Here is a 21,865-nt window from a genome sequence, read left to right as displayed (position 1 = left end):
TTTTTTTTTACCGACGCACAAAGAAAATATTTTACTCCTTTATATGTCATCGGGTAGTGATTATCCTTTGTCAGCAGAAACATGCCCTAGATCTCTTTCCTCGGGCAGACATTCTTGATTCTTGTCCTTTGGCAACTCCTCTTACTAGTGTTACCGAGCACAGTAAAATCTCACAAGTAGAGTCTAGAAGAATAGAGTGCACACAAACCTCACCCCTACCCTATGGACATAGAAATGTTATTTTCGAAAGATCCTCAGCTCATGCAACGCATATCAAAGCAGAATTAAGAACAGAATTGCATCACATTTCACTATTTCTAGTAGTAACTTGAGTTAAATGAAGAGATATACTTGCTCCTATTCCATCTATGTTCTCTCAAAAATAATTTAAATCACCTATACATTCCCTTTACAAGGAAAAGACCTCTAATGTAAAAATACTCGTTCTAAACTCCTATCATATTCTCCTCAAAACACTAATTACATCAAAGAAAACTGCACATGTATACCAATGCTTTTGTACTGATCTGGACAAATATATACAGGTCAAAATTCCAAGAAGTGCTACTCCAAAAATTTGCACAATTTCTCCATCCTATATCCAAATATCTTCTTCATGTCAAGAAACAGCTTCATACGCCCAAAACGTATCAGGATCTGGACTGAATAGCGAGAAATCTTGTACTTCTAAGTTTGCTATATGCCAATCAACAAATCGAGCTTGAACAGTCTTGAATAGCAGCAGAATCGTAGGAAAAAGCCACCATTTGTCATCTTCCCTGATAACACAAATAATTCAAACTTTTAAATACAAATTGCCAACAAGTTTGTAAGTGAGTAATCGATTTCAGCTGTGTTTTTCTGCCACTATTCCTCTACAGACGCTATGATATATGACCATGTTACCGAACATGAAAAAACTTCTTTTCATTTTTACTCTTAATGTTATTGGGGGAACTACACTAAAATTCCTAGCTTCAGACTCAGACTTTCTTTATGTCTCATGCTGTGACTTAATGAGGTTAGGGGCCGAGACAAACTTCGGATGTAGGAATACTGGGAATCTCACCTTTTCGTAACCCAACTGCTTTCATCATCTAGGGGCTTCAATGCAGCAACTCCATAGTGGATTGCACCGCAGATAAAAGCAACAACCTGCATGAAGGCAAAACAGATTCTCTCAAACTAGTAACTAACTTACAGACTCTAATCACCGATACTCCTGTACATTAGCATTTATAAACAGACTGTCATTTATGTCTCGATCATATGTAGTTATCTTAACGTCTGTAGAATTTTGCCCACCCAGGGTTTCAATAGCCAAAAGTTTTACAACAGTGTTCCATTTCACATTATCATGCTATCCAGATAAGTATCATTATATGACAAATCTCAAGTCGCATCATGGATGAAGTCTATCCATGCTAAATTTATTAATGACGTATGCAAAATGTAATGCACCCGTAGAGAAACTTACAATATTGGATAAAGATGTAGCGCTCCACAGTGCATAAACTCGAGCTAGAGTAGCTCTTTTTGGACCTTTGCTGAACAAGGCATTCAGGCCAGCCGGGAAAGGCGAAAGCAAAGATAAAGGGAGGATAAGAAGTACAGCTAGAAAAGCCCCAAGGGATACCCAATAGAACAAAATTAAAGTAAGAAGGGTAACAAATACATCTGACAATAGTAAGATAGTGATCAGCAGCTGTACAGTGTCCTGAAACACATAGTAAGATGAAAGATTAGATTATGATAAAATCAAATTCTCAAATTGAGTAGCTGCACAGTACCTGACGACCAACTGGGCGGGTATTGCGCAATAGCAAAGAACATGGGAAGAGGTAATCCCTTCTAAAATCCAGGGATTGCACAGTAATATCATTTATGAGACCACCATTCATTCCACCAGTGATCTTTTTGCGGGATAATGCATGACTCGCACATTGCTGGCTTTCTTGAGGCTGCTTAAGACTCCTTCGCACTATTTTTGGAACCTTCCTGTAAGATAATGTACAATCGGGGATGTTGTAACAGAAATCAGTTTTTCATTTTAATGTTTTTGAAATTTGTTAGAATGATACTGGAAGAAGTCTAGAATCTATAATCAGAAATGCCATATGCAATATGCATCACACAGAATGCACACCATGTAAACGCAGATGCATCTTCTTTTTTTTTTTTTTGGGGGGGGGGGGGGGGTTCTGTTGTAGATGAAAAAATCGGTGCTTCATTACTGAGATCCACCTCCTTTCAATAATCAATTATCCATATTCTTTAAGAATCGTTTAATTTATCTTCGGACAAAGTTCTCAAGGCTTTTTAAATAGCACATGTCAAAGTTAACACAAGACACTTATCACGAAATTTCAACGTGGAACACAAAAATTCAAAAAACAAACAGGCGAAAAAAGAACAATATGCATAGTCTAATCAAGACTACCTAGAGCAGTCGTCACAGCTTTCCGAGTTTTCAGCTTGTGGGAGATCATAGAGAGAATGATCACCAGCCAGCACCAAAATACCCAATTGGTAGTACCCGCTAGCGGTTGCTTGAAACCACCCAAGCTCGATCTTAACACCATGAAACTCAAGCTGGGGGTTTCCATGACTTCTAACCCAATTCAAGACAGGTAGGAGCGCAGAGCGGATTGACCCATGCCTCACAGTTCTCAACTGGGCATTTAAACCAGCTACCAGGCGATTCCATACAGTCGAAGGCACATGCTGGAAACAAATAAGATTTTCCCCCCTTTAACGATCAAGACACCAGGATGTGGAAATTAATAATATACAAAATCAAAGGGAAAGAATGTCAACAGACCTGAGCAAGGAGATTTGTTAATGACGTGTCACTATGAAGATAATATGGTGACATGTAACTTCCATCCCCACCGAAGATAATGCACATGGGAAATCTCTTCTGTATACTCGCTACTATGTCTAAACGTTTCTCATCACCTCCTAGGAAGAAATCGATATAAGAAACCATCAAGTCCGGTGTTGCTCCAACCTGCAACACTAATTAAATCAAGAAACAGTATTTGCAGCTAAAATGCGAACCCTGACCACCAAAGTAGGAGGACTATGGTGTCCAGGTCCTCGCACGTCTCCCAGTATTCTCAAAATATCTTTATTTCATGCTAAGTTCTTTGAAAAAACTTGATTATCCAAATTAGATGCACTAAGTTATACAACCTATTTCCTGTAAAATTGAAATGATGGAGGTTTAAAGGCACAAACAAATGAATGCCTCAAATCTAGTACACATCCATTATGCTCTCCCACCCCACCCTGTTCCTTCAATTCATTAAAATTTAGAGAGCTGAGATACTCATCTTGTAACTACATAATGTTTGCATTTTGTCCAAGCACAAATAGCAATGCAACTAAGCAAGAATGTGATAATTCAAATAGCGAATTGAAGAATATGAGAAAACACTCTTGGAGAGAATGCAAAGAAAACCAAAATCCACCACATCGAACTTGACACTATCACAATAAGGACTACTACAGAAATAAAGTTACTACACAAACCTTCATTCCTTTGTATAAAGCACGTGAACGGCAGGACCGTAAACAAGAATGATCATACTCAGACTTCACATACTCCTGAAGGCGATGAACTTTTCTTCTTCTCCGCCACTGTTTCCAAGACCAAGCGCAAGGATATGCAAGGACAGAGAGTATGCTATGCACTGAACCCTCCCACCAATCATATGCAGCAACTGAATTAATCTCATCTATAAATCTGTTAAAAGCATCTTCATACCTGCGATTCCATGTCATAAAAGAAATGCTGAAGTTAGTGATGGGGAACACTTGAGTATTCCCTAACGGATATGGCTTGTGGATAAGTCAAGCCACTCTCAGAACTTCAGCACAAAGTTCATCTTACAAGAAATGTACATATCTGTTGAAGAGATATACTAAGTATGCCGAGTGGTCATTATTTAATACCAAAACCATGTTTATCATGGGAATATAGCTTAATAGGAGAAGATATTAATTCTTACACAATATCAATAATGGCATCAGGAGGTGAGTAAGGAAGATGCCAGGGTTCGCGAAAGGTATTGGGGCCCATGAAATACATCCTGTGGACATGGCTCTGAGTTTCGTCTGTTCTAGTACCTCGAACCTTGAAATTAGAAAAAAAAAATGTTGAAACTTAGCAGATGAAGAAGAAGAACATTACTAAGTGAAACATACAGCTTTTGATAATTCACAAAAAGATAAAAGAGCATATAAATTCTCAAGGAGTTTTATACCTCAGACAATGAAAGGAGATGAGGCGAATGGTGATGACTGTGATGGTCCATTGAATTTGAAGTGTTATAAGAACTCCCTGATCCTACTAGTTTGATTCGCAAAGTACTTAATAAAAGAGCCAGCAGCACAACAATGCACGACGACAACAGGGAAAACGGCCAGGGGCCTCCAAATGTGTATATGAGCTCCTCCAAAGGTGTATAGCAGTTTGGCATCCTATACTTATCAGTGACACATTTGTAGGGGCAAGGTGATTCAGTTACTCCTCCTGCAGCAGCAGTTGAGGCAATTAATTGACTTCTAGCAACACATTATCAAAAGATTTGAGAAAGTACGCAACATCTCATAGAGTTATCATTCAAAACTGGCCATTACCTCGCCTATGAATGAAATAAGCACGTCTAGGAAGGCGCTCAATGGAACAGGGAATACACAGGGAAGGCTCTGATCCTTCAGCATCTTTGTATGTTCCGATAGGGCATTCCTGATTCAATTTAATATGATGATAGAGATTATCACGGTTAACCAGCTGAAAAATATCTAATTGTCATAGCCGATACTGATGAAATAATAGCAAAAAGCCATATTATGACTACAGATTGCTAATAACACTCTTAAGCAACTGCAAAGAGAAATCATCAGTGTCAACAATAAGGTTTCAAAGAAGCAAATCAAAAGTTAGAAAAGAACTTGCTATAAGGGGCTTGGCTTAAGGAACTCAATCAATTTGATTGGTTTGTCATGGGAAACTACCAAAACCACAATTCTTAAAAAGCATATGGTCCCCACTCAATAAATTGCAACATGAATTCCAATAGAAGGGTTGAAAAGCATAAATATGCAATATTAGAATGAAACAGGTCCTAATAGAGAGAAATGGATATAGGAGGATTTTTCCTCATATGTTTTCTAGGTCAGTGAATGTGGAGATCCTTCCTCCTCCCTTTATAAACTTCCATCACCATGGGTTTACACTAGGGATCTACCTTGAACTCATACTTACCTTAGTTGTGGATGAGCTAACTGAAATTGTACAAGATGAGTTTTCTTGGTGCGTGCTATTGCATGTGATGTTGTGTTAACGAAACTAGCAGAACTATCGAAGTATCCTAGAAAAGTTGAAGTGAGACTAGACAGAGTTTTACTGCCTAAATCCAAAAAAAAATCAGTATTATAGGAGAATGGTTACTTTATCAACAAAAAAAGGAGAAGAATGTATTATCTATGAAGATATAACACTAGAATTAATAGGATGAATGAAATGGAAGAGTGTTGTGTGGTAGGAAGATACCTACCAAAGTGAAAGGTAAGTGTTATAAAAAGATTGCGAGACCTGCAATGTTAGGCCCACCTACAATATGAATGTCCTAGAACTTCAGATGTTTAGATGAATGCAAAGCCATACAAGATTAGACAGGATCAGAAATGACATCATATAGATTACAGAAGGTACAAGCAGCACACAGAGCCTAGAAATAGGGGAGTATTAGAGTAAAATGATTTGCCTCTGTCCTACATAGACCTCCAGAGGGATCTGAGCATAGGTGCTATACTATGATGTTTGAAGATGTTAGAAGAGAACGAAGACCTAAAATCACACAGAGAGATCCTGTTTCAAAAGAATTACAATCTCTCAGAGGTCATCAACTAGTTTCTCCACCACTTGCTTCTATCTCTCTTTTCAATTAGCCTTGGTTTCTATAGATTGTATGCAACTTTATCATTGCTTTTGCTAGGGAACAACATTTTAACTAGCGAAGTTATAGACAGTAATCTTCAATTTTGATAACAGTTATGTGCTATTGCAGTTTTCATGTCATTGGCCTCTAATGATCAATTTTTTTGTTAAGTATTGGCCTCATTAATCATTCACCTGAAGTTAAGAGAAGACAATAGATGAAGGTTTCCATCTTCCTCCTATAGGGAAGGTCGAAAAGTGCTATAAGACAAGTCATAAATTTATGGACAAGCTCTTCTAGATCACGAGTGATGCAAGCTTTGTGATTCACTGCCTAGTCTTTTCTAAACTACTGTCTATCTGATCAGGAAAAACGTTTATATTGCTAATTCAGCAATAGTGGGTGAAATATAATTAGGGTAAGTGCCACAATGCATCACTTGGTTCAGCTGCCAATCAACAAATTTCATAAGGGTAAAATTAATTTAAAACGTAGGATAAAAGACATTAACAAAAATAGTGTAGCATGAAAAATTACCGCACAGAAAGTACCATACAAGCCCTTGGGACACCTCCTTCCAGTTATTGTGCCTTCCTCTCCACGAAGACCACCACCGTCCCCGGTACCTCCACTGTAATAATTGAGAAATTCACCAGTTTAGTGACAGCTACTATTTACTGAGACAAACATCCGCAAACATAACATAATACAGCATCATAACCTTTTTATTCTTTTTTATTGGTAGATCATAACATATAAAAAAGACCATTTAAAATATTGAGGAATAATCTGCATTAAAGCAGGAAAACGCATTTAGTTGAACAGGACATCTAGAAAAAACTATCACCAGGTACTACTAAATATCACCCACCTTTAAGATTAAGAGAAACATGCCATATTTTCTTTTTAATCCTAGCTGGACAAGAAGCAATCCAATCTTAACCAGAGCTAAAAAGTGAGTAGTAAAACGCACACTTCTATATGCGAATTTAGTAAACATATGTGGATTTAGTATTGTATTAATCAAATTGCAATTAAAATAATATTGATGCTAATCAACTCCTTAAAAGTTAGAGATTCAAATAATCGATCACTTTTGTTAGGATCACTTTCTGCGTCATTGTTTGAACACACATACTTCTCTAAAACACATGGCTTAGCCCATGAAGCAAAACCCCTCGCTTCGCATCGCTTTAAGCAACAAAGCAATGACTTCTTATAACATTGCTTGCACCAAGAGATTCAGCTTATCGAGAAACTAATAATTATTGCAAATGCATGTCAAATGGTAAAGGCAATACTTGGAAGGCCACTTTTTATCTTAACTGATGCTATGTGTGATGCCAAATGCCAATAAGGGAAAGGAAACTAGTCCATGAAAGCACTTTACTTGACGGAAGGGTATCGCAAGCGACATCAGTGGTTTTCCTTCTTAACAGATGGGCTGGGCCTCAAGACACACAGTATGAGTATCTCATATTTGCTAGTTGGGAAGATGGGAACTAAATAAAGATGCAGTTGATAGATGAAAATGTTACACATGGTATCAAGATAGGTTGGTTGAAATGGAGAAGTGCTACTTGTGATAGAAGAATATCTACCAAATCGAAAGGTAAGCTTAGAACAATTATAAGATTAGCAATGCCATATGGGTGAGAATTGGGACGCTAAAGTCACATATCTACCAGATGAGTGTTGCTAATATGTGCATGCTAAGATGGATGTGCGGTTATACAAGATTAAATAAGATTAAAAATATCCACATTGAATAGAAGGTGCAAGTAGCACATAGAGGAAAAGATGAGAGAAGGTTGCTTGAGATGGTTTGGTCATATCCTGCATCGACCTCCCGATGCACAATATGTGCGTGAAACCTCTAGATACTGCATGCATACTAGGAAGAGAAAAGGAAAGCAAAGAAAATGAGCAGCTGTAAAATGTATCAGTATCATGAAACAACCTACCTATAGTAAATGCTGCCATTTACAGTCGCAGGGGGAACATACTGCTCACCCATGTGTATCTTAGACCAATGAAAATGTACTCTGCCACCCCCACCTCCACCTCCACCCAGTGGGCCACCACATCCTCCAACAACTGATAAAGATGAGTTATCCAAAAGAGCAAGAGATTGAAGAAAAAGTAGAATTGTTCCTCCAGAACCACCACCAACTCCGCCAACTAGAGTACCATTACTGTTTTTGCTTGGGGTACGACAACTTTGACCATCAGCCCTCATAGATCCGTAAACATCGAGTCTCAGAAGAGGCCACTGGCTGGATCCCAACACTGGTAACCATGAAAAAGTGTCACAATCAAAAAGTTGGTTTGTGAATATCAAACCATACACATCTCAGTCAATTTTGAAAACGTCATACACATTTGTGCATTATGAACTTTTTGTCAGTCTGCATTAATAAACTATACAAATTGAAAACACACACATTGGGAAACATTATATAAGAGAGTATGCAGGGATTACTAGAGGAACCGAGCTAAACGTATGTGATTCCACTGAGTATCGACCAGCTTAGGCATGAACTTGATATAGGGTAGCAACCTGAACTAATTACTCTTCTACTAGAGGATTACACATTCTTACCCTTCCTTTCTGTCTTATCTATAGTTGGGAGTTGGGATCATAAGTCTATATACGTTTTTTTCTTTTTTCTACGTACTTTCTTTTAACCAACAAAGGTATAGAGACAACATGTATGAGACAACTTAGAATAGAAAGAAATTAGACGTTTAAATGTATTATTGGGGACCCATTCTTCGAGTGCCATTCTTTTTACGCGGGAACTTAACAACCTTGTCTCGCTGTTAAGAGCCCAAGATATTAGTACGATATCGAGATGAATTCCATAGAATCACCATCTCTGACGTCGCCATAATCAGCCAACACAGACCACACCACACATAATTGTAATGAATATGGAAGCCCATATTAAGAAAAGAACTTTAAGTTCCAATCACACAAGTATGCAAACAGCTTATTTTTCTTGGTTGAAGAGGGAACGACAAGTAGAAGAGTACTCATTAATATGCTGAGTTAAAACTATATTGTTACCATTCATTAACTTCTCCTTGCATTCTATTTTAGTTGTCGATTTCAACCACATACTTGATGCATTCCACCACATTGGGGTTTTCCAATAGAGTACTGATACAACTAACCTAATCCCCATCAATACCACTTACAACCAAACAAAATTCTAAACAGGAACCCTGTAGTACACAATCTAAGCAACGTAATTCCACTAACACATCACGTTACCTAGCAGATAAGCAGCAAACTACTGGTTCAAAAACTAAGAAAAAATGAACAAAAAGGAATTTGTTAATTAGATGAAAAGAAATGAAGAGGAATGTGCTAATTTTACCAACCTCCATAAAACATAAGATAAGATAAACGCAAAGGTGAAAAGATTCAAGTATAGTAACTTAGTAAAATATTTTACCAATTATTCCGCCTCCAATAACAGGTCCATTTGACTGGCCTGGACCTTCACTCCCACTGCCCAACTCGCAGGGAAGATCAGCTCTACCATATCTTTGACCACCTTCACTCAGCCTCCCATTGAAAAATCCCGAACCACCTCTTCCTCCATGTCCAGCACCACCACCTGCTCCATTTGAGTAGTTTCCCATGCCAACACCTTTACTGCAACCTGAAAGTGAACCATCAGATGAGACATTTTAGAAACCTCTCTCCTGCTTTCTGGCTCAGCAGAGGATCAGGGTCAAAATAATCAGAAACCAAGAAAAAAGACAGCAACGTAGTGAAAAATCACTGGCAAAAGTCGTGACCTAATTCAGAGGCTGTTATGGCACCATCATAGTGTACAATGACAGTTCTGGCTCTGTGAACATGGATAATGCTACCCCTAATGATGCCTGTGACAAGAATGTCTTCCACTCGACAAATCTGCCATTAGCAGACAAGGAAACGAAAAATTAGTCTCAAGTAATGTATGCATTGACTTGGTAATAGGCAAATTGGTGTGACGGCATCACTGATATTCAGTTGGCCATTTTCTACAATTCTAAATATTGATGTAAGACAAGGAAATGAGCAATTAATCTCAAGTAATAGGGCACCCAAGTGACCATTGTTAGCTTTATCAAGCAAGTAAAAGATGAAAACTGTGTGATTTACCAGAACGACAAAATATGATGTATTGAGATAGGCCAAGCAGAAGATATATTTTTTTAAAGTAAAGGAAATGTGAATCAGCTATTATGTTCCATCTCATAGGTCTTCCTTTTAATTCATGATTGTCTCTCCAATATTTCTTCTATGGATTTAACTCAATCGTGCAAGAAATGGAGAAAAATCTAGTAAATAAAGTGAAGCAAAATTGAGCTTTTTGCTTTAATATATGCATCTTTTAGATCAAATTCAAATGTATAATAAGTATCCAAGTCACACACATTATTGGTAGTATACAAAGTATAAGATAGGTTTATCTTACTTGTAGAGAAAAGGACAGCGTGTAATTCACATGGCAATCATCAGGTGGAGTAATCAAATCCGTTGGACAGTTTGTGCTGTCGCACAGAGATTCAGTCACCCTACTTGGAGTCAAGGAGGTTAAAATGGCATAAACGAAATAGTAAAACTAAATTGGACAGTAAATCAAACAACAGAGGAAGCAAGACACCATACTTGCTTCTACTTTTATGGTCATCCAAGGGGGCTTGAAGTAGAGATCCTGGGCCAACCTAACAATGGAAAGTTCACAAAAGAATTACGCAGTAAGTATAACAGTAAAAGTTCACAAAAGAATTACACAGCAAGTATAACAGTAAAAACAAAGGTAGAAACCCTTCAGAGCTTAATGGGAAATAACAACAGTGAAAAGGGAATCAGATCCATCTCATACTTAAGTCCAATTGGTAGAAGAAACTGCACAAAGTCTACCACGACGGTAAGCTTCATCAAGCACCAAATCTTAAGAAAATGACACCTTTCTCGCGTTATTTATGCCTTACAAAAATTCTCATTCTCATCTTTTAACCCCTCTCAATTATTGCAAATGAAGAAAGAACAAATTTAAAAGGAAACAATAAGCAATCAATAAATCTGCATTGTTAACAGAATCTAAAATGTGTGTGTTAGATGTCATTAGGTTCTTAGTCTTCTACAATAGAATCATACATCGTATTTTCATTAAGCTTTCCGCTCATCCGTTCTATATATGTGCCCATTCATTTTGGATATTCGAAAATAAATGTATGACTTCTTGTCATAGTTATTAGCATCTGACAGGAGTCAGTACTCTATAGGTACTTCATTAAACGATTCAACACAAGCAGTTAAAAGCACATATTTTATTAATATATCCATACATTGAGTGAAAATCCAATCCATAACTTATAACCCATATGTATCCAGAGATCCTCGTATATAGATATAACTCGTGTGGTTCTGAATTTTCTTGGGTCATGTTACATCCTGAGTTGATCATGGGCGTGATGATGCTGATATCAATCTTTGAGATAATTTATTTCTAAGATTTTTGAGATTATTTTTCATTATTACCTTTAGTATTGTTGGTTGCTACTCGCTAATACATAACTTGAGATTGTATGCATTATCTTGTGACTTACACTGCTTTTCTTTTGTTATGTACCTAAAGATACAATATTAATTCACAAATTGTCCATTTGGACCCCGTTTTGACAACTATGCTTCTTGTAACATAATACTCATCACCTCAAAATTCATGCGACAATCCATTTCCGAAAATCCTAGGCCATACATGACAAATTTCTACAAAACATTCCAAAGTTTTAGGAAACCAATTTAAAACCATGTTCCTTGTCTTCCCTATCAAACCAACAATTTTAACAGCTTTAAGCATTCTTGTACCACTATCAATATACTCAATATGCATGCCCCATTAGCTTCTTTGACAAGAAGTCATACGCTAGCAAAAGCTTCAACAATATTGTTTCACAAAACTGAAAACGGTGGTGTTCGGATAGCTCGGGTGCACCGAGATTATTCCACTGAGTGCCTACTGAATATACCACCAACATAGGTATCTGGTAACTCTAAGCACTAAAATATAAGTGGAAGGAAAGGGTCACCTATCATTTTTTTGCTTCTGCTGCAATTGAACCCTGTATCCTATGTTTTTCATCCCACTTCATTGACAAGTAGGATACATCTTTGGTGCAGCTTCAAGAATTAAAATCCGACAAACAATCGAAATTCAAACTAGCATGTGATATTTACCAATTAAACAAACCTTACATACAAATTCAAACTATTAACTGGATATTCCCTATACACTAGTATAAAAAGTGATGTGGTTGAAGGTCTAATTGTGTATTGCATAAACTGTGAAGAGCGAGCATACAAATAGTGCCACAAGCACATTTATTTATATAGACAAGGTTTGACCAAAGTTCAAAAGCAGCATAATTTAATTCAAATTTATAACCTGTTCATTTGCCTAAACCTTGATAGGCATATTATATGGTTTTTGTTCTAGGTGGAATAGGCGCCTCACGTGAAAGCTGAGGCTGATAACCCCGTTATCCAAAAATATATAAATCAACGTCTTACCGTAATGTTATAGAATAGTGACAAGGAAAGCCTCTGGCCTATGATTGCATCACCGTGACCAGTCAACTTTAGGAGTCCCTGACCATATAAAGCCAAGTTTGCATTTGAACTAATAACAGACTTTCCCTGCAAAAGAGGTACAACAGAAGTTATTAACCAGGAATATAACTAAATCAGTATCAATGTATCAGGTAAACTTTTAATGATTACCTTCAGAACAGCAAGATTCCTGACTTCAAGGACAGATGTAGTAACAACTGTGTTTCCTCCACCATCAACTTGGATTTGGGATTGCAACATTAGTAACATCTTCACAGATACTCTAAGTGCACCAGAAACCTTCAATACAGTTTTTGTATTAGGAGCGGGGAGAGTACAGTTAATACTGCTTGTGTATCTCAACAAGATATATTTAGAATGTAACTTTGCAACAGAAGATAGTAGGAGATTTAACTATTTCCATAATATGTTTGAGACATGTTTACAAAAAGAAATAGACTATTAGCATTTAAATAGGTGAGGTTACAAATCTAGTCCAACAACTTGCTAGCCAGTGATTACTGAGAAAATGTTTTAAAAGGCTGGAATAAACAATGGTCCATGCTGGAAAAGGGCAAGTAGACATTTTAGAGAGCAATAAAAGATCCTCACATGAAGTTTTACCTTTATTATGGAATCACTCATTAGAAGTTCCTCTGCTACAAGCTCAAATTCCGAGACTGGATAATTAGACAATCCGAAGACAATGCTGCTTCCATAAAGTAGACTAATTTGGCCTCTCACCTTTATAAAGAAATTTTGACAGAATGAATGATTTGTTAACCAAAAGGAAAACAATCATTAGCTTGAAAATTAGAATACTTGTATTAGAAGGAATGACGTGACTCTGCAGGTCAACAGACAAGAGATCCTGATAATTTGAGTCCAAGTCTTCACCAACAAACACAAAAAGTAGATAACTTGGAAAAAACAAGACACAGACCTGAACTCGTGACCAAAGTAGAGGCACTAAAACTTTAGCATTGTTCTCGATATAAACATTTGTCCAGAGAGGAGAAGTTGAAAAATCCAGCAGAGGGGTTTCTGTTTCTGTTGTTATATTGTCATTGTCCACCCGTAAACTCAGTACGTATGCATCATAGAAAGTACCTGCTGCCCCAGCATTCTGAGGACAACCAATACTCCAACCACCTGCCAAAAGATCAAATATAGATTATCTATCTTAAAGAGAGGCATTAGGAACTTGGACAAGGGTAACTTTATACTTCAGTCAGAATAATATCACTTTTCCTCCAATAAACATAAAAATGCCTTCACACCTAGACAACAGGTTCAAGATCAGATTAACATAGGGGTGAGAGGTGACATCCATTCAGCATTTTTTGAAGACCGTGTTTGAATGATCGTTTTACACTCTTCCATGTGGAAATCATCATAGGTACTTGAGCAAAGGAAAATTTGTATTCATCTCGTACAATTATACATTTTGGAAGTAAAAACATGGTGGGGAGTATCAATGGCGCATGGTACAAAACTATGTGGGCAATGTGCCCGCCCCTCTACCCACCTCCATTTAAATACCAAAGCTTTAGTCTGCAGCAAGGTTCAAAACCAAACCCACACAGCGTGTTGCCTTCTTATCACTAGACCAAAACCCCGAGGGCACCAAAAAAAGAGAGAGAGAGAGTTGTTTTCTCACTTCCATTGGGATTTGCAACACGTCCACTCTTGATAATCTATAAAAACCACTTGCAGTGTGATGGGAACGGTTTCACGTTTATTCCTTCCATCCTGAAGGATAAAGTTCTGTCTGAATTTGGCAAGCAATCCATCAACTTTTCGTTAAAAAATTTTGACCAAGAATATTGGTATTTTAACCCCCATGAGAAAATCCAATTCAATTTGAAAGACATGGAAGCCAATGAGAACATATGAAAGTTTTCAAATGAGATTAAGCATGTTGACTAAAATGAAAAACCCAAAGAAGTATCAATTCCATTGTAGAGTATTGAATCAAAAAAGTGTTAATTTTCTAAACAACTTATAGATAATTTAGGAATTATGACAATTCTACTTAGATACCCTCAAGATTAATAGGTCAGAGGGCTGGCTTGTTGCCAAGGTATTTTGAGGAACTAGTTCGCTCAGTTCCACACGTATACAGGGAGGAAAAACTGAAGCAGGTCTGTTTTCCGTCTGAATGCATTTGAAGGATCCCACTAATTTATACACCATGTGCAGCGTTCCCTTTCTTTACCCACTACTTCTAGTTTTGGCAAGAGTTAATTCTTTTCTAGTAAGTAGGAAAAAGCAATATAAGACTCCAGAGTGTGCATCAAATAGAGAACCCGTTTATCCAAACAAGATTGAAAAGCTTAGCAGTCATAAAATATTGCAATCAGTAGAATGTGCCAAAAACAAGTATGATCAACACAAACCATGCATGGTAACTTTTACATCTTCTTGTCTGCTGTTACAGTTCAGTGAGATTCTTCCACCACCGCCTCCACCCCATCCCCTCCCACCAGCTGCGGTTATTTTTCCAAATCCTTTCCTGTCCAAGTATACGGTATTGAAGTTAGATACAGGGCATGCGAATACTGTATATAGTTATTCATATGTTGCAGTAGAAGAATGAATACAAGCAGCATTGTAAGACTGAAATCAAGTTTATACTCATACAAACTGCTAAAACAATTCAATATTGAGGTTCTTACAGACTCCATTAACAAAACAAATGAAACAACACGAATCTTTGATGCATTTATTAGCTATCGCCTATCACTACTTTATTTTAAATTTTTTTATCCAGTCGCCTACCACAGTACTTTATGCATCATAAGGAAAAGATATAAAGAACAATGAAAAGGTAGGAATGAAAAAGGTTTTGTGATGATTAAAATAAAACTTGCAAGTTGACTTTGCAAAATCAGATGTAAGGATGCTTTATCCTTTGAGACTTGCAAGTTTGAAATTCATGCCTAGTATCAATCTTGAGTGGTGTTGAATGAAAAATATATTTTCAAAAGGTGCTACCATCTTAAATTGATATCTTATATTGTATTTTTTTCTTTCTTTAAAGGGATTTTATGAGAGTTATTGTGGAAAAATGATGCACTTTTAAACCTGTTTCTTTTGCATGGGCCTATTTCTGCTACTAAATTATAATGACTGTTTTAAATTGGTTTCGACTTTCTTCTAATTCTAAATTTTGTGATATACTTGAGCTCAATCTTTTATTTATTTATTTTGTGCTGAATATAATGTCAATTAGTTTTATTCTTGAATTTACTAATTATTTTATTAAATTAATTTCGGGTAAAGTTTTAACTTTGTAAATATTAGATTAAAAAAATATAGGGGCATCCTCCCAAGGAGGTTGGTATAACAATCATTATACTCTCAAGTGATAGGGTTTTCAAGTATGTCCAAAGAATTTTCCACCTCTTGTGCATGCAGAGGGTGATGCATTAGCACAGTATTATTCTGTGTCACCAGAGTTGCCAATGGTATTGAATACTTTCAGCCACTCGATTCGATCTATAGCATTATAGAACTGGTTATAATTAGATCGTTTCAGTTGTATGCACTGTAGATTTTTTTATTTGAGAATGAGTTGTACCGAATGTAGATTATCATAATATGTTCATTCATTGGAGGGACTTTAATTTCAAGAGTCAAGACAACTTCTTACATGGTAACAGAGCAAGGTTCAAATCAAGTTCAAAGCGGGTCTAGTTCTAGGTACATCCAATTCGACAATACTGAAGATTTTGTCCAAAAATTTTGACTAGAATACCACTTCAAGTAAAGAGAGATTTTGTTGGGAAGTTTTGGATGTTCAGCCCACACATTATGGTTACCATGGAGGAGATTAAGATCCAACCTATTGAGTACAATGTGGAGACTGGAGAATGTGGAACAAAGTTATTTTGTTAGAACATGAACGACAAAGAATATCTGTTAGCTATTTATATTTTTTTTTGAAAGTGGTAAATTCTATTAAGGAAGGACAATACAATTTTTGTTTATAACCATGGTGTCTTGGCCAACTTGCGCACATTTCGACGAATTCCACGGGATACCTTCACCAACAACAAGTAACTACTCTAGCTAAGATAGATGGGAAAGAAACCACCTAATGTTTTTGTTTCTGTTGGAATTTGAACCCGAGACTTCATTGTTCTCAATCCACTTCATTGATCACTAACTAGGTCACACCCTTGGGTGCAGAACAACACAATTACCAAAACTGATATTTTCTTTTCCTATAGGAGAATATAATCTTTCATATTTGGCTTTCTTCTTTCTTGGAGGACAAGTTATGTACTCCTATAAATTAAAATTCACTCCTTGTGTCTTGGTAGCATTTACAATGTAGACTTGTAAAGTTAGAGAGTTAAGTCTAGGACGAGAATTTGTGAGACATAAGACTTAGCCGTCATCTGTGTGAATCTCTTTACAATTGATTTTGCGAGGTTATTCCTTGAATATTTTTGTACTCTCTTTTATATTCTCTTTGGTGTAGTGCCTCCTTTGGTATAATTCTCTTTAGTTGCCTGATTTATCATCATTCAGAATTTGCTTTATTATCTTCAGCATAACACTTGGTTATTTCGATCTTAACAAGTGATATTGGAGCCCGACTCATTTGTATTCTTGGTGTAACCAAACTAGGACCCCACATCTTGTGTTGGCATATCGAGGGGGTTAAGTGTCAAAGTTGGTTGAAGGGATAGGCAGTTGTCTCCTGTGTATGATCATGGGCAATTCGTAATGTCTATTTTCTTAATAACACCTAAGCAATGGACCTAGAACATAATAGAGCAAATCCACTGGAAAGATGAGAAGCTTAATGCACAAGAATTTTCGAGATAGAAGATTGAAGCACAAAATTTAATGTCTGCAGTTGTGAGTTAGCAGACATTAAATGCACAAGCAACTAAAAAGCAAGAACAAGAAGTACAAGTAGATTGCTATGACATTTTTAGAAATTAAAAAAGACATGGTAATTGTTAATTCATACTTTTCACATACTAATTTTTGACATTTTCAGCCTGAAATTCAGTGTCCAGATTATTTGGAACAATAATCGAGATGCATAGCCTTTGAATATTTGATTGCTCGAGAATAGTCATACTGTTATAGAAGTAAGTTTTTTGACATGTTACTAAGGAAACAAAGAAGTGATCATTCATAATGCAAGTCCAAGCAGAAAGATTACTCACAGCTTCTGAGCATGTACAGAAATGCTTCCACCGGAACCCCCACCGCTTGATCCTCCATATCCGCCGTCTGCATGTATGGATCCATTTATGTATAGGAGATCTTTCAGATCAAGGTAAACACGTCCTCCCCCGCTTCCTCCAAACTTGTGTTCACTAGAGTTACCACCCCCCTTGCTTCCATAAGACCATGGCTTTGACAATGTAGACCAAGCATAAACGTCACCACCCCAATTATTTGTCTTGTTAGTTTTCAGGCAGGATGCACCTCGTCCACCATGCCCTCCACCAGCACCATCATACCCAACTGGCGTCCCACTAGTCTGAGAAGGTGGTGCTCCACCCAGTGCAGTAGTATTTATAGAAGAATTGTGTCCCAACGTCAGACTGAGCGCAGAAAAAATAACAGAACCAGCTATAATTCTTGCATCTTGCCCGACTTTAACATTGCCAGTCAAATTGAAACTTATAATACAGCCTTGAATTGGACAGTTAATAGACACCTGAGGAAGTATCTCCAAGTTCCCAGTACCCAACACGTACAAATCAGAATCTATATACAAGTTTGAATTCAGCAAGCAAGTTGTATCAAATGATCCAACTCCTTCAAGGTCCTCACAAGAAACTGAATTATTTGTCAAAACTTGAGGTTCTAATTCCTGATAATACGATGTGACATTGATTTCAGAATAGTCAATCAGAGATAATTCAGAATAATAATCTGTTCTTCGCTTCTCAAATGCAACAGGCTCGCCTCTATACTGCCCTAAACCATGGGAACGCACTATCAGAAAGATTTGGCATAGAATGCACCAGCTTACCAAACATTTCGCTAGCATTGGACGCATCACCGCCCAAAGTAACATAGACTAATAACCTCAAAGCATAACAGTTGTGTTGGTAAAGCCAGAAATAAGCTCAATCCTCTCAATCAGTTTTTATCTCAACCAATCTCGCTTTCGGAACAACACGGAATTTCAGCTCACAAACTCAGTAAAGCCAATGTAAATACAGTATCTCCGCAAATGATATTTATCCATACAATTCTCTCTTTAAACAGGAGTAATCTTCAGTACCTCCACACTGAAAAAAACGTACATAAACTAATCAAAGTCCACAATTGCAAACTGAAAAACAATTATAATAACACTTCAGGAGTAAACCAAAATTGCACAACAATTATCTTATACTCCGCCTATAGACTACAGTTTGCATTGTAAAATCATGGAGATACTGATACTTGTTTCTACCAATTTATTAAAAAACTAATTCTCTTCAATCAGCAAAGAAAAATCAAATTAAACATGAACATCAGCAAAAAGAAGATAATTAAACAAACAAAATCCTAATTCAGAAACTTTACGGAAAAACACTCACACAGTAAATGATCCCACATCTACCGACAACATTCATACAAATCATTTTCAATCAATAATTAAATACGATATATCCAATTTAAACCCTCACACGGATCGCCAGAATTGAAAACACACTTATATCCAAAAACTAACCAAAATCCATGAAAATTTCCGGTAATTCTGTTTTGGTCAAATCTCTGAATAGATAACAAAAAAATACTATCAGTGTAGTAAAGCAAACTGTATATGAGTAGCTTTCAGTGTTTCTTTCAATGCCTGTTTCATTTCTTCTTTTTCAATTTTTAACTTTTCCCTTGTGATGTTGTCAATGGTGGATTGTGATGATATTGATGTTGATTGCTTTGTTGTGTTGTTAGTATATGTATGGAGTAGTGAAAGTGAAGTGAAGAGGGCAAATACAGAAACAGAATGAGTTGCCATTCAAAGTGAAGCAAAAGGTGTTTATAAGTATGAGCTGGACTCTCGTTGAGATCCACTCTGACCGTTACGAGATTCACCTTATATTATGCAATTAATTTCGGATATGCCATTTCCTTAACAGCTAAGCACAAAACCCATTTTCTCATTTCCCCGTCTCCATTTTTTTGCAGGGTATATTCCAAAATCACTGATTATTATCACAAAAAATCACTTAAATATTTTTATTTTATTTAAGAGTAATTTAACTTAAGTTATTTTACTTATAGAGTCATTCACTCGATTCAACTTAAGTCAAATTAAGCATAATATTTGAAATAAATAGCTTTTTATTTTTGTAAATGAAATGACCACTCTTGATAGGATGATCCTAATCGAATTTAATTAGTATATAAAATTCTACAAAAGTGACAGTTTTAATTTGATATATATGCATCTTGTAGAGATTAAAAAATAAAATACGTTAGAGATATATTATATGGAAAAAAAGAAATTAAAAGTGCATGCGAAAAAATAATTAACGAGGAAGACGTAAAATCAATATTATCAAAAATATAGTTTAACTTAGTGGAGTGACCGTTTAACTCGTATTTTCTATAGAGGAGTCAAAATTTTCTCAAAATAAATGAAGAAGTCCATGAGAATCAATATATAATATATAGAAAAGTATTTCTTACCTGGCTATACGATATAATTTTCCGACAAACTTTGAAAACATATGGCTACGTCAATGGGTATAACCCACATTTACAGCGGAACAAATGAGATATCTTTGTCCTAACTCCTATATTTTGAATTGGAGATTTTAAATTAAAAAATAAAATATAATCGAATGTATTTTCCTAATATATCAAGAAATATTTCTTAGCTAGCTGCACGGTATAATTTTTTGACAAACTTTGAAAACATGTGGCTACATCAATGGGTATAACCCACATTTATAGCGGAACAAATGAGATCTCTTTGTCCTAACTCCTATATTTTGAATTGGAGATTTTAAATTAAAAAAATAAAATATAATCGAATGTATTTTCCTAATATATCGAGAAATATTTTTTAGCTAGCTACACGGTATAATTTTTCGACAAAGTTTGAAAACATGTGGCTACATCAATGGGTATAACCCACATGTATAGCGGAACAAATGAGATCTCTTTGTCCTAACTTCTATATTTTGAATTGGGGAATTCAAATTTAAAAAAATAAAATATAATCGAATGTATTTTCCTCTTGTGTATGTCTTAAGCCGTATCAATACGAATTACTCGAATCATGAGATTTTTTTATATCATTTAGTGGACTAGTGGATAAATTATTTAATGCTAGTGTATTTCTTTACTACTCATAATTAAGAATAAAATGTGTTTTATACAAAAATATTATGTATACATTAATTAAATAATTTGGTTTAATTTTTTTTCTATTTTTATCAACTCCAAAATCAAACGAACAAACAATTTTTTAAAAATGTTTTATTCAAATGAAATGAAAATTTAAAAAAAAATTGACTTGATCCAATTTTATTTATTGACTTAATTCGAATAATGCACACCCCTAATACAACATATGAGAGATTCATCTCTTTCCGTTTTAAATTAATGGGCATAACCAACAAGAATTGTGTGGAGTAAGAGGTGTTTGTGTTCTTGATATAGAATTGTCTTTGTTAGGAGTGTTATAACTTTCCATTTGTGACTTTTCGATATGAATTCAAATTTATACAAATCCTGATACAAATATCAAAGATCGGGTGAAAAATCAAAAAAAAAAATACAATGATCACATAACAAGAGAAAGTTCTAGCAATAAGGAAAGGAAAAAACTTCAAATTAAAGTTATTCACACTTATACAAATAAAAAATCTTGGCAAATTAACAAGCACCAACTTTTGTGAATATATAGTGTTTGGATTGACATCTTATATTGTAATAAAGAAAATGGATATTTTGAAAACAATTTGAGATTAAGTGCCTATATATAGGGAAGTTTTCTCTTTTCTTTCTATTTTATTGGTCTAAGGAGTTTAATCAAATAAACTATGATTCAATCATACATTTGTTGAAGTTGAGTATATATGATAATATGAATCATCTATTAGATATGTTTCACTATTATTAAGCACTGTTAACTTATTGTTTTAACAAGTAAACAAATACAAACAAACAATTCATGAAAATATTAGTTTACACTTGACTTGTAATAAAAATTATACATATTATTATATTAATTTAATATATTGATTTAGAACAGGTGTTTGTCTTGCCATTTGAATAGAACATTCTTGACAAATAGTCTCCAACACACACAAAATGACAAGAC

The 21,865-nt window shown here is 35.7% G+C and overlaps 1 protein-coding gene across 2 annotated transcripts; it reads right to left on the bottom strand.

Moving 5' to 3' along the window:
- Positions 1-284: 284 nt before the first annotated feature.
- On the bottom strand, positions 285-19,535 carry LOC129889749 (uncharacterized). 2 transcript variants are annotated; one of them, XM_055965171.1, is made up of 23 exons: positions 19,262-19,535; positions 17,754-18,833; positions 14,964-15,079; positions 13,508-13,716; positions 13,189-13,308; positions 12,736-12,864; positions 12,526-12,651; positions 10,618-10,673; positions 10,424-10,523; positions 9,759-9,876; positions 9,410-9,619; positions 7,913-8,237; positions 6,486-6,579; positions 4,645-4,753; positions 4,269-4,537; positions 4,014-4,138; positions 3,535-3,769; positions 2,822-3,010; positions 2,441-2,724; positions 1,791-1,998; positions 1,478-1,717; positions 1,070-1,155; positions 285-779 (listed from the first exon to the last, which is right to left on the bottom strand). In XM_055965171.1, exons 2-23 carry the CDS (start codon positions 18,614-18,616, stop codon positions 620-622), a joined length of 4,371 nt encoding a protein of 1,456 aa, XP_055821146.1. In that variant the 5' UTR covers positions 18,617-18,833; positions 19,262-19,535; the 3' UTR covers positions 285-619. The 2 variants fall into 2 exon arrangements, with proteins under 2 accessions (XP_055821146.1, XP_055821147.1); XM_055965172.1 differs by lacking the exon at positions 19,262-19,535 and adding an exon at positions 19,128-19,239.
- Positions 19,536-21,865: the final 2,330 nt, after the last annotated feature.

This window comes from Solanum dulcamara, chromosome 5, assembly GCF_947179165.1.
Source record: "Solanum dulcamara chromosome 5, daSolDulc1.2, whole genome shotgun sequence".
Classification (NCBI taxonomy): domain Eukaryota; kingdom Viridiplantae; phylum Streptophyta; class Magnoliopsida; order Solanales; family Solanaceae; genus Solanum; species Solanum dulcamara.
Note: the sequence above shows the minus strand (reverse complement) of the source record. Positions and strands in the feature narration are given on the sequence as shown.

Excerpts from the sequence above, each read along its gene's own strand:
- LOC129889749 (XM_055965171.1), bottom strand. The coding sequence starts at position 18,616 with ATGTTACTTTGGGCGGTGATGCGTCCAATGCTAGCGAAATGTTTGGTA. Across the intron at positions 9,877-10,423 it reads CGCTGTCCTTTTCTCTACAA|ATTTGTCGAGTGGAAGACAT; the intron begins GTAAGATAAACC and ends TGCTAATGGCAG. Across the intron at positions 4,754-6,485 it reads TGTATGGTACTTTCTGTGCG|GAATGCCCTATCGGAACATA; the intron begins GTAATTTTTCAT and ends AAATTGAATCAG.